At 38.6% G+C, this 13,632-nt stretch overlaps 1 protein-coding gene across 3 annotated transcripts in view; it reads left to right on the top strand.

Annotated features, from left to right (window-relative positions):
• Positions 1 to 13,632, top strand: part of KCTD1 (potassium channel tetramerization domain containing 1) — a 259,929-nt gene that overhangs the window by 227,973 nt on the left and 18,324 nt on the right. For all 3 annotated transcript variants that reach the window (XM_043976323.1, XM_043976324.1, XM_043976325.1), the window contains exon 3: positions 10,355 to 10,499. In XM_043976323.1, the coding sequence (XP_043832258.1) occupies positions 10,355 to 10,499 (145 nt within the window). The remainder of the gene's footprint in view (positions 1 to 10,354; positions 10,500 to 13,632) is intronic.

The following is a 13,632-nucleotide window of genomic DNA, read 5'->3' as shown; positions in this document are numbered from 1 at the left end:
GATGTAAGGTATTGGTCTAAGCTTCTTTTTTTTTGTTTGTTTTGGTTTTTTTTTAGTGAGGCAATTGGGGTTAAGTGACTTGCTCAGGGTCACACAGCTAGTAAGTGGTAAGTGTCTGAGGCCAGATTTGAATTCAGGTACTCCTGACTCCAGGGCCAGTGCTCTATCCACTTCGCCACCTAGCTGCCCCTAAGCTTCATTTCTTCCAGATTGTTTATCAGTTTTTCCAGTAGTTGTTATCAAATAGGAAGTCTTTCCTACGTTGTTTCTGATTCTCCCTTGTCTAGTCTGTTGCATTGATTTATTTTTAACCAATATCAGATGTTTTTCATGACTGCTGCTTTATAATATAGTTTGAAGTCTAGAAGTTTTATATCCCTATGTCTGTCCCTCTTTTTTTATCATTTTCCGTGATATTTTAGATCTTTTATTTTTCTAAATGAATTTTGTTATTTTATTGAGTTCTTTAAAATAGCCCTTTCAAAATTCAATTGGTATAGCATTGACTCTGTAAATTAACTTTAGTAATGTTGTCATTTTTATTATATAAGCACAGCTCAGCCACAAGCACTGAATATTCCCCCATCTATTAAAGTTATTCTTTATTTTTAAGAGGCTCTTTGTAATTATATATATATATATATATAACTATTTTGTGTGCTTTGGTGAATAGTGTGCTCAGGCAGCTACGTGACACAGTAGATGTAATACACTATCTGAGTTCAAATCTAGCCCCAGATTCTTATTAATGACCCCAGGCAAGTCACTTAACCTCTGCCTGCCTCAGTTTCCTCAGTTCTAAAATAGGGATATTCCTAGCACTTACATCTCAGGGTTGTTGTAAGGATAAAATGAAATAGTATTTCTAAATCATTTTACAAACCTTGAAGGAATCTATAAATGCCATTATTGATCCTCAAATATTTTATGCATTTTACAGTAATTTGGAATGGAAGTTCCTTTTCTATTACTGACTCTTGAATTTTGTTATATCATACAGAAATGCTATTGATTTGGGGGCTGTCTCAATTAGTATCTTTGGTGATTCCTAGGATTTTTAAAGTAAACTGTCATGTCCTCAGAAATAGCAATAGTTTTAGCTCCTCTTTACCTATATTTATGCCTTTGGTTTCATTCTCTTGTCGTATTGATGTTGCTAGCATTTCCAGAGCCATATCAAATAATAAAGGGGAGAGTAAAGCATCCTTGCTTCATTCTTTAATTTATTGAGAAAGTTTAGAGTGTATATTCCATAAGATGTTTGCTTTTGGTTTTAGATGGATACTTTTTATAATAATAAAAAGGGCCTTTGTGCCTATACTTTGGGTGGTGTTGGTTTTTTTGTTTTGGGGGGGTTTTTAGGTTTTAAAAAAATTTTGTCAAAGATTTTTTCAAAATTTCTTGAGATAGCCAAGTGGTTTTGGATGTTTTAGTTTTTAATAAAAGGAAGCAGGAGGGAGGGTGACAAGCATTTATGAAACACCTACTATGTGCCAGACATTATGCTAAGTACTTTGCAAATATCTTTTTTTTTTTTTTTTTTGCGGGGCAATGGGGCTTAAGTGACTTGCTCAGTCACACAGCTAGTAAGTATCAAGTTGGATTTGAACTCAGGTACTCCTGAATCCAGGGCCGGTGCTTTATCCACTGCGCCACCTAGCTGCCCCCATATTATCTCTTTTGATCCAAACAACAACCATGGGAGAGAGGAGCTATTATATTTTACATTTGATGAAAGTGAGACAGAGATTAAGTGACTTGCCCAGGGTCACACAAACTAGTATCTGAAACCAATTTTGAACTCATGTCTTCCTGACCCCAAGCCCAGCACTTTCTCCACTGTAGCACCTAACTGCTTTGGATAAGTGTCCATGGTCTATTTCAATTTTTTGAATTGGTATTATTATTAATTTTTAGTTTTCTTGTGCATTATCCTTCCTGGTTTAGGTACTAGGACTATATTGGTCTCATAAAAGGAATCTAGGGCAGCTAGGTGGCACAGTGGGTAAAGCACCTGCCCTGGATTTAGGAGGATCTGAGTTCAAAGCTGGCCTCAGACACTTGACACTTACTAGCTGTGTGACCCTGGGCAAGTCACTTAACCCTCATTGCCCTGCAAACCCCACCTCCCCCCCAAAAAAGGAATCTGGTAAGGTGCTTTCTTTCTCAATTTTTGAGAATAATTTGAGTAGTGTGGGGCTAATTTTTCTTTCAAAGTTTGATAGAATTCTCCTGTGGATCTATTAGGACAAGGAATTTTCCCTTCCTTTGATAGATAGACCCTTCATAGTTTGTTCTACTTCTTTTCCAAGAATTCACTTATTTAAGATCTCTATGTGATTTTCTGGTAGTTTGGGTATTTTTTTATGGTCACCACATTTTTAAAAGGAAAGGAAAAACAGGAAAAGGTTCTGGGAAATAAAAGCAGCAGAAACAATCAAAGAAATTAAAAATAATTCAGAGGTCTGGGAGAAGAGACAGTGAAAGGTTGATAATGTTTAAGCATATGAAAGAGTTTTATGAGGAGGATGTTGCTCAGTGGATTTTTCCATGTGTCTATGTGACCAAACAAGAAAACATGGGTTATGTTTCAGCGGAAGAGATTTCTCTTGGAAAGAGTGAAATGGGCTCATTAGGGGCTGTGCAGTCTGTGTGCAGAGAGCATTAAGGAGAGACTTAAAGAGCCACTTGCTTTTTTTAACTTTAGACATTCATCTTCCTGAAGCTAGGGGGCGATACCAGATGTTCTCATGGGCTCTCAAGGTTTCTTCTAACTTCAGTGTCCTATGACAGATGTTTTAGATATATAAATAAAAGCTAAAAGCAAAATAAAGTGTTGTTTCCTTTTTGGATGTTTTATTTGCTTGCATTAGAACACTCTTACATTCTAATATCACCACAGGTAAAAACATCCTTATAATGAAGATGATTAGAAAGAAGCGATTTCCACGTTCTGTTCAGATAGCCTGTAGCAGCAGTGTTTGATCGATCCATTTATAAATTCTTTATGAAGAATAATTCTTTGCAATAAATATTCTCTTTGGTGTCTACAAACGTAGAACAGTCATTCTGTATAAGAAAAATGCTGTTTGAGTAGTGGGTCAGAAGGGGAGAGAGCAACTGAACTGTACCCGAACATTTTTACAGTTGTTTTGTCCCTGCTGTGTAGTAGAAATTACCCTTAATTCGCTTCACGTCAAACATCCTGTCCATTCCCACCATAAGTATTCACTTACCACCTTCCTAAGTCAAACTACATCAGAGCAGCAGCTCACCCTGAAGCCAGCATCTCCAAAGATCAAAGGGGTGTCTCCCTTCTTTGGCTTTCCTCCATTGGAGTCAGTTGTTTTTGCATTTTTGGTGGCTAGACTTGGTGTCAGAAAGACATGAGTTTGAATCCTGCCTCAGGTACTTACTTAGCTTCCAGACCCTCAGGCAAGTCACTTAACTTCTAACTGCCTCAGTTAAATTTCCTCATCCTTAATATGGTGATAATAATAGCACCTACCTTTCAGTGTTGTGAAGATCAATATGGAAGGTGCTTTGTTTTTATTATTATAATCAACATATTATCCACACAAGCTTCTTACGTTTTAAAGTTGTTCTGGGCTAAGAATAATAGTCAGGACTTGAGATGTTTCTGAAGAATCAGTGACTGTGCAATGTAATGCCCCAAACCTCGACCTTGAGACATCAACTATACACACTATAGTCATTAATTCTCCAGGAAATGTCTAATTCCTTGATTTATTGTTGTTACCATTTTTCTTTGTCATTCATTTTTTGAATGACTTTTTCTTTCTCCTCTTCTGCAGTCATTGGTGCTTCATCAAGAAACATATTCCCAATACTGTATAATGACACTCCCCACCTGCCTAGTGTATATAAAAATTTGGTCTGCTTCCACTTAGAAGATACTTACCCTAGAGCTTTTAATTGCTTCAATCAGCTTTCACAACAAGCCCTGTACAAATTTTATATCATTAATTGGTGTACATTTATCATTAATTTGTACATATAAAAATAGATGAAAATTTTCAGATTGATAACTTTAAAGAAATATTGCTAGCATTCATATAATTACAAAACCACCTTAAGCAAATATGTTTAAAACAAGTCAATTAGGGTGTGGTTGCTCACTTTTAAAAGCATTTTCCATAGGATTGCCTTTAGGGATTAAAGGTTTAAAAAGAACTTTTCTTACAATAGGTCATAAGGTAAATAGTATAAATATTGTTATTCTCATTTTTTCAGATGAGCATATTTTCAAATGGGAGATTTAAGTGACCTCTACATGACCACCCTGCTCATAAATATTGGAACTAAGACTCAAACTCATTTCTTTTGATTTCACATTGAGGGTTTTAGACTATACCATGCAAGTCCCCTAAAATATTAAATTTCAAATGTTCACTAGACAATTATGGAGGAAAACATTAACTTGGTAAAATAAGATGATCCTGTAGAACAAAATATTCCAAGAATGTATTTCAGACATAGAAAAAAATCCAAAAGCCCCCCCCCCCCAAAAAAAAAATTGGAAGGCAAGCTAAAGGAATAGAGTATATAAACAAGAACCAGAAGAATCAAAAGTACTAACATGATGTTGGATAAACCTCAAGAATATCAATTACTTAGGAAAAGATTTCTTTTTTTTTTTCCTTTGGGGGGGCGGGACAATGGGGGTTAAGTGACTTGCCCAGGGTCACACAAATAGTAAGTGTCAGGTGTCTGAGGCCACATTTGAACTCAGGTCCCCCTGAATCCAGTGCCGGTGCTTTATACACTGCACCACCTAGCTTCCCCAAGATTTCTTATTTTATAAGAACTACTGAAAAAACTGGAAAGTTATTTGGCAGAAATCAAGTCCAGCATGTTATACTATATACCAAAGAGGCTCAAAATGGATACATAGCCATTAGAAAAAGTCACATGATTTTTTTTTTTTAATTAGAGCACAGTAGGCAAGGATCACAATTTTTGACTAAACAAGAGATAGAAGTGATTGTGGCAGAATAAAGCATTTCAATGACATAAAATTAAAATTTTTTGCATATAAATGAAAGAAGGGAGGAGCTACTTAGGGGGAAAGAATCTTTGTATCAAATACCAGATGAAAGTCTTCACATTCCAGATAGCTAGGGAATTGACAAATATGTAAGACCACTGTGCATTCTCTAGTTGATAAATGGCCAAAGGGTACTAAGATACCCTTTACTTTGGTATGAGGCCTTATATTTTGGGGTGGCAGAAGTTTGGTTTTTTCTTTAACCTTTGAGAAGAACAAAATGACTAACATTTCTCCCCCCCCCCCAATTTTTTTCAACGATAATAGTTTTGTGTAATTGTTTTTCAGTGTATATTGTTACTGTTTAGTTATTTCAGTTTTGTCCAACTCTGGAGTTTGCTTGGCAAAGATACTGGAATGGTTTACTTTTTCCTCCTCCAGCTCATCTTCTACATGAGGAAACTGAGGCAAACAGGGTTAAGTGACAGGCCTGGCATTCTACTGCACCACCTAACTGACCTTTTCTTGACTCAAATATTTCATTTTTAAAACCAGGCACTGTAGCTAAAATTCTATCTATCTATCTATCTATCTATCTATCTATCTATCTATCTATCTATCTATCTATCTATCTATCTATCTATCTATCCATCCATCCATCCATCCATCCATCAACTAGTGCTTCCCAAACCTTTCTTTCTGTTAATAATTTTTCTTCCCCCCCACCCCTCCCCAGCTCAGTATCTGGCAGATAGCAGGTATTTTTAAAACATTTCTTGGATGAGTGAGCATTGGCTGAGGATCTCAGGTGCTAGAACTTTTGTTTTTATGATCTCTCTTTTTTGATCTAGGTAAAATGGTATGTGCAAAACCACTGCCAACATCATCGTCCTTTCAAGTTGTTACTTTTCTCCTAAACATTCTTTGACTCAGTGTTTTTTTACATGCCCTTCTGTCCTGCCAAGATGCCTGAAGACCTTTATCTTCTGCCCATCACACCTTCGATTCATGCCCTGCCCCCTAATGCTGCTCCTTCCTAGAGCTTTTCAGTTATGTCCCCTTAGCAAAAGTTTTTCTCTGCTTTCCCCCTGCCAAAATTGCTACCGATTTACCAGGTAAATCTGTCAGCTGGGGAACTTTTATCTATTTAATTGATCAAATAAAGCTCTAGGGCAAGACCTATGTCATCTTCCTGGTCTTTAATAGTACAGAGTACTTTGCTGGCATGCAACAAATAATAAAACTCTCTTGTTGTGGTTTCTGATCAGACAGGTAATAGCAAATCCCTGTGATCAGCTTGTTATCTTTTATTATAGTTAATGATTCTGCCTCACTTGCAATTCCAGTTATCACCATCTGCTACTTCCAGATCTTTCTTTAGCGAAACGGTTGCTCCCGTTCAATCTCTAATCTCAGCCAACCTTTTCACAACATGCAGCATCCATCTATCTATATTTATCTCCTACTGTTTTCTTTGGGTTTTTTCTCACTTTGGGGTGAGTATGATATGATGTGAAGATGCCTCAAACTTCATCTATTTCCAATTTTCTAGAAGAGGGCCATTTTTTCCCCTTGATTTCCTAAATGAAGTTCAAATGATGTTTTTCTATGAAATAACATAGCTGCAGTAGATAACAAGTTCAAGACAGACAAGTTAACCTTACCGCTAAGATACTTCTTTCTAGTTTTCCATCTTTAAAGTTGTTTTCTAGCAGCAGCCTTCCCAGAGCCACTTTTTACATATACTCCCCTGGGTCATTCATCTGATACCCCTCTCTTGTATCATTCAGTCCTTTTGGAACTCTCCTGTCCTCTTAAGTGTATGGAATGGTGATTTTTGCCAGTGAGCAGTAATTGTCCTTAAGGAAAAGCTATTTGCCTGTCTTCATGCCATTTTAAAAGAGAACTAAATCATTGATGCTAACATATAGCAGATAACAAAATAGTCAGTTAGGATCAATCAGTAAGCTTTTCTCAGGCACCAGCTCAGTTCTAGCCACTGTTCTGGGCAACTGGAAAACAAAGATGAAAATTCAACAATCCCTGCTCTCAAGGAGTTTATATGCCATTGATGGAAATAACACATTCATGCATAAAGCCAAATTTTTTATTTTAAAAAATACATGGTAATTTAGGGAGGGAGGCACTAGAATCTAGGGAACTATGGAGAGCTGAGGAGCTCACGTAAGAGGCGGCACATGAGCTTTGAGGGAAACTAAAGATTCTAAAAGGGAAACGTCGGAGTAGGGAACTCCAGGAAAGGAAATCCCCTTTTGTCAGTACAGACCAGCTCTGCAGCGTAGTCTTAGGGAGCTGCACAGAAAAAGAAGTCCTTTGTAGACGCTTCTTAGAAAGCAAAAGTAAATTTATTTTTCCAAAGTTGAAGTACTTTATAATGAAGACCGACTGGGGAAAAGATAAGAAAATGCCCTGCCCTTCCTTCATTGCAAAACTGGGGGGCTCTGGTGGCACAAATTATACCCATATTGCATATATTGTCTGACTCTGTTGGTAAGTGGATTGATTTTACTCAACTGTTTATTTTTTTTCTTCACATTTTCTTCTTTGTTAGAAGGCATAGCTGTCTGGGTGGAGGAGGGAAGTATGTAGTTGGAAATGAAGGTTATATAAAAACAAACCAAAAAATCCATAAAAACTTTAAGAGAGTGAATTACCATGTTATCATTCAGGCAGACACGCCTACACAGTGCAGATGTGCTCATCTTACATTCATCGGACGCATATTGAAATTGTGGATTGGTTTTCATAGAGGCAGCAAGTAGTGCAGTGGATAGAGCACTGAGCTTAGATCAGGAAGACTCGTGTTCAGCTGTGACCTCAGACACCTAACTAGCTAGGTGACATTCAGGAAGTATAGCACCTCCCTCCCAGAGTTGTTGTGAGGATCAAATGAGATCATATTTGCAAAGCACTTGCCACAATGCCTGGCACATAGGAGGCACTATTTCAATGCTTGTTCCCTTCCTTATCCCAGTAAATGAGGGGTGAGGGAGAAAGAGGAGAAAAGCAAAATCACCTGTAGCATCTCCCATCTTTGTTTTTTTTTTTTTAAAGTGAGGCAATTGGGGTTAAGTGATTTGCCCAGGGTCACACAGTTAGTCAGTGTTAAGTGTCTGAGGTCCGATTTGAACTCAGGTCCTCCGGTGCTCTATCCACTGCACCACCTAGCTGCCCCTAGCATCTCCCATCTTGAAATGGATCAGGTTCCTTGTATTCCATTATAATAATCATGCCCTTAGTACTTGGCATCTAGTGGAGAATTTTTCTTTCTTTCTTTCTTTCTTTCTTTCTTTCTTTCTTTCTTTCTTTCTTTCTTTCTTTCTTTCTTTCTTTCTTTCTTTCTTTCTTTCTTTCTTTCTTTCTTTCTTTCTTTCTTTCTTTCTTTCTTTCTTTCTTTCTTTCTTTCTTTCTTTCTTTCTGCAGATTTTTTGGGTTTTTTTTAGGCAGGGCAATGAGGGTTAAGTGACTTGCCCAGGGTCACACAGCTAGTAAGTGTCAAGTGTCTGAGGCCAGATTTGAACTCAGGTCCTCCTGAATCCAGGGCTGGTACTTTATCCACTGCACCACCTAGCTGCCCCGTAGTGGAGAATTTTTAACGACTCTTTAAATGCTTTCCTGCCATCCCCTCTTCTAGCTGGTGAGAAAAAAGGATGGATTCAATCGAGTGTCTAAAAAGCTGGACCAGGTGCCTTTGTGCCAGAGATATTTTAATTTTTCTTCCTTCTAAAAAAAAATGTCGAATGTAGATGATAGCCTCTAAACACTGCTTTGTCCTTTGAGCCCACTGGAAGCAAATTCTTGAAGACAAGCAATTCTTCCCCATTTTTAAAAATGGCTCTTTAGGCAGCTAGGTGGCAAAGTGGATAGAGTATTGGCCTTGGAGTCAGGAGGACCTGAGTTCAAATCTGGCCTCAGATACTTAACACTTACTAGCTGTGTGAGCCTGGGCAAGTCACTTAACCACAATTGCCCCACCAAAAAAAAAAAATGGCTCTTTAATGGGAAGGAGTGAAGAAGTGAGTGAAAGGAAGGGCTGGGTCTCTATGTAGTCAGCCTCCAACCTACCTTTCCTCATTTATTTCACATGATTCTTCTTCCTTCATTAGTGTTTTAACCAGTCTGGGCTATTTGATGTTCACAAATCTCCCCCTGCCCCCTCCTATTCATTTACATAGGTTGTTAGGAATACCTGTCCATCTATCAAAATCCTTCCCTTCCTTCAAAGCCCAACTTAGTTGCTCTATCTTCCATGGAGCATCTATTTATTTATTATTTATTATATTACATTATTTTATTTATTTATTTATTCATTCATTCAATTGCTTATTGATTGATTGATTGATTGATTGATTTATGGCCAGCAATGAGGGGTTAAGTGACTTACTCAGGGTTACACAACTAGTAAGTGTCAAGTCTCTGAGGACGGATTTGAACTCAGGTCTTCCCGAATCCAGGGCTGGTACTTTATCCACTTTTTACCTCTTATGATTCCTCTTTCTTATGATTTCCTGCAACCACTTCTCTAGATCTCTTGTTGCCTTCTTTCATTCTCCTTTGCCTTATTCTTATTTGGATGTATCTCCTGGAGAATAAGGACTTTGTCATTTCTCACCTTTGCATTCTCTATTGTCTAGCAAATATAACGGGCATTTATTAATGTTTGTTAGATGAAAATGAATCATTCATATAAAAACAAAACAAATAAATCAGATGGCTCCTCGCCAGCTCTTTGGAGTTGTAGTCTACTGGCTTTAAGACCCGCAGGGATACCCACATTTCTCCGGTGCCAAAGCAGCACCTTGCCCCAAGAGCCATCCAAATGTTCTCTACACAAGTGGGAAGCTTGCTACCAGTGCGCTTGCTTCAGAGACCTTTAGAGCGCTTCCAGTTGTCTTTTCCTATGTTGTTTCCCCAGTAAAGACCTGCATGTCCCTGTTACTAAAACTGCTCAAGTGTCAAGCTGAGTTCAGTGATCATCAGAACTTGTTTTTTTGGTATGGATTTGTGATTTCATCAATGTGGATTTCATTCCTCCCTGACACGGAAGCTCCTTCTACCAGTCAGCCCCTCCTCTACACCTTAAACTCTGACAGTTGCTTGGAGGCACGAGGAATGTAAGTGACTTGCTAGGGGTCACGCAGCCACTTTGTATTTCAGAGGCAAGTCCAAGCAAACTCCAAGGCCAGCTCTCTGAACATTTCCCCACTGGACCTCTCCTCCCTTTTTAGAATGATCGAAGTCTGTGGCTCGATTCAGTCTCAAAGGCTGAATGGAATATTGATTGCCATTCTGACCTCTCTGTTCATTCACTCTTTTCCACCGCAGGATTGGAAGACTGTTTGACGGCACGGAGCCTATTGTTTTAGACAGTCTCAAACAGCATTATTTCATTGACAGAGATGGACAGATGTTCAGATATATACTAAATTTTCTACGAACATCAAAGCTCCTCATCCCGGACGATTTTAAGGTGAGATTTCTGTGTTGAACTCTAGACTGTATAGACTTATGATATGTTTTGAAGTGGTCACAGGAAAGTTTTGGAATTTCATATTTTCCATGTATTTTGGGATCAGATTTCTTCTGAAAGCATATAATAATAATACTGATAGTCAACATTTAAGTGGTACTTTAAAGCAAAGCTTCTTAAACTGAATGTGGGGGGGGGTCATGAAAAATTTGACAACAGTAAAAGGTTATGTATACCCATTTTATATACCTATATACCCATGTAAAAATTTCTTGGGCGAAAAGGGGTTGTGTGTAGGAAAAGCTTAAGAAGCCCTGCTTTAAAGGTACCTTTACAAAGCACTTTACATACTTTACTATCTCATTTGGTCCTCACAGAGGGGAAGTAGGTAACCTTCTTATCCCCATTTTGACAGCCAGGGCTTTCCCAGGATAACCCAACTAACAAGTGTCTATAGCAGGATCCATCTTCTAGCTTCCAAGTCCCTCACCATATGCATAGTGCTGTGCTGCCTCTCAGCAGGGCATTTATAGCACTTCAGCATTGACAAGAAAGTCTTTAAGCCCCTCGAAGACAGGCCCTGCCTCATTTTCAACTTTATATCCCCAGAGTAGAGCCCAGTACCTTGCACACACTCTGAACTTAATAAATGTTGATTGAATTAAACCAAATCATTAAGTTTGGGGATGACTAAGTTAGAGTCATCAGTCCTGTGACTTGGACAACGGAATTAGAATTCAGAAATACTCCCACAAGTTGTCAAAAATGAAGCCAAGCTATGTTAAATATAGACCACCACATTTAGGACAGGAAGAGAAAGTACATTAGAACCTCAAAATATTTTCTATTTTGCATATTCAGTATAAGGCAGGCCAGACATGGAGCACATCTCAGCAGGTTTAGTTACCGAAATAACGGAGGAGCTTATCACAAGCCACCTTGCCCATAAGTTAGTCCTTCAGCCTGAGCAGTACTGCAGCGAGGCCCCATAAATCAGTCAATCAGCAAACATTAATCTCCTTATAGTGGACACTAGGATAAGCCCTGGGGATACAGATACAATGGTGAGGCAGTAACTCTCCTGGGGGCAGAAAACAACATGCTCACAGGTCAGTAAATGCAGAATACATTAAAAAAATCAGAAAAAAATGATTTCAACAATGATGGGGGGGTGGGGGGGGTGCAGATCAGGAAAGGTCTCTTGAAGGACATGCTGGGCTTAGTCTTGACCATAGCTAGGAGAGTGCATTCTAGACATAGGGGACCACTGGTACAAAAGCACCAAGGTGAGTCCTGAAAACAACAAAGAGGCCAGAGAAGTGTGTGAGAAGTAATGTACAATCAGTCTGAAAAGATAGGCTGGAGCCATATTGTGAAGGACTTTATTTGAACATCAAAGAGAAGAGTTTTCATTTTATCCTAGTGACAGATCACTGAAGCCTCTTGATCCGGAGAGTGAGATGGTCAGACCCAAGCTATATCCATCTGGAAATTCTTTGGAAGGTAGCTTAGGGATGAGAGTGACCAATTGAAAGGCAATTGTGGGACAGCTCGGTGGTGCAGTGGATAAAGCACCAGCCCTAGATTCAGGAGTACCTGAGTTCAAATCCGGCCTCAGACACTTGACACTTACTAGCTGTGTGACCTTGGACAAGTCACGTAACCCCCATTGCCCAGCCAAAAAAAAAAAAAAGAAAAGAAAGGCAATTGCAGTAGTCCAGTGGACAGATAATGAGGGCCTAACCTGGGCGGGGGGGAGTTGTAGTGTGAGTGGAGAGAAGGAGGTGAAATCAACAAGACTTGGGGACCATGTGTGTGGGGTAGCATACACGGGCTGAGAAAGAGTCAAGAACTAAGAATTGTTCCTAGGTTGTGATCATGGGTGGCTAGAAAAAATGATGGTGCTCGCCATTAAAAAAGGAAGTTCAAAGGAGTTTGGGGATTTAGGAAGGGAAAATAATGAATTCTATTTTGAACCTGTTGAGTTTGAGGGACATGGGTCATCCAAGCAGAAAATAGACTTGTAGGCAGTTGAAGATGCAGAACCAGAGCCCAGGAGAGAAGTAGGGAGGGATTTGAGAGTCATCTACATGAAGATGAGCTGAGGAGGTGATCAAGAAGAGAGGAAAAGCAGGAGGGCCCAGTATGGAGACCTGGGATACATCTTTCCATATGGGGAGAGAGCGGAACGATGATCCTGCAAAGGAGACTTAGGGGAATGAGAACCACAAGGAGAGAAGAGTATTAATAGCATTAAATTACAATGTATCTTCTGGCTTCTGGGTGGTACAGTAGATGGGGTGCTGAACTTAGAGTCTAGAAGACCTGCCTTCAAATCATGCCTCATATACTTACTAGCTGGGTGACCCCTGGACAAGTCACTTAAATTCTCTCAGCCTCAGTTTCCTCAATTGTAAAATGGGAAGAATAATAGCACCTACTTCACAGGATGGAATGAGATAACTTGTAAAGTGCTTTGCAAATCTTAAAGCACTATATAAATGCTAGTGATGATGATGAAGTCGAATATTTCTAGAAGGATCATTTGAGGATGAGAGAAATTCTGGGTTACTAAACATTAATAACTGAGAAGTAAATAGTAATATTCCCTGGACTAATAAATGCTGATCTGATGTGTATATTCAAGATGGTTTTGAGTCTAGGAAAAAAAATTCTAAATCCTCTTTTTGCCCTTCCCTAAACATTATAAGAGGTACTTTCTCTTTGTCACTCATTGCCTCCTGACACTGACAAGGGGACGAGGTATTTTGGGTGTGAAGGGATTATATTATGCTGCAGTATGGCAAAAAGAGAGGGTTTTTTTTTAATGTTATCTACTCTTATTTCCTTAATATAATAATTTAGTATTATATCTGTAAAGTGCAATGTCAGTTAAATCTGTAAATTATCCATTGTCCCTTAAAATTTCATTTCTATAAAAGTTATACCTGAGCCAGATTCCTAATTAGCAGTCTGAATAACTTTAATCTTTAAAGATGCTATTTAAGCAACCACCATTTGTTCTCTTTTTCAATCATTAAATGTCTTTGGAAACTTTGGAAATGCCTTTGGACATTCATTCCCGAACTTTTCTGCACAGATATCTTGAATGTGAATAAATTTTGCAATTTTC

This window comes from Dromiciops gliroides, chromosome 1, assembly GCF_019393635.1.
Source record: "Dromiciops gliroides isolate mDroGli1 chromosome 1, mDroGli1.pri, whole genome shotgun sequence".
In the NCBI taxonomy this organism is placed as follows: domain Eukaryota; kingdom Metazoa; phylum Chordata; class Mammalia; order Microbiotheria; family Microbiotheriidae; genus Dromiciops; species Dromiciops gliroides.
Note: the sequence above shows the minus strand (reverse complement) of the source record. Positions and strands in the feature narration are given on the sequence as shown.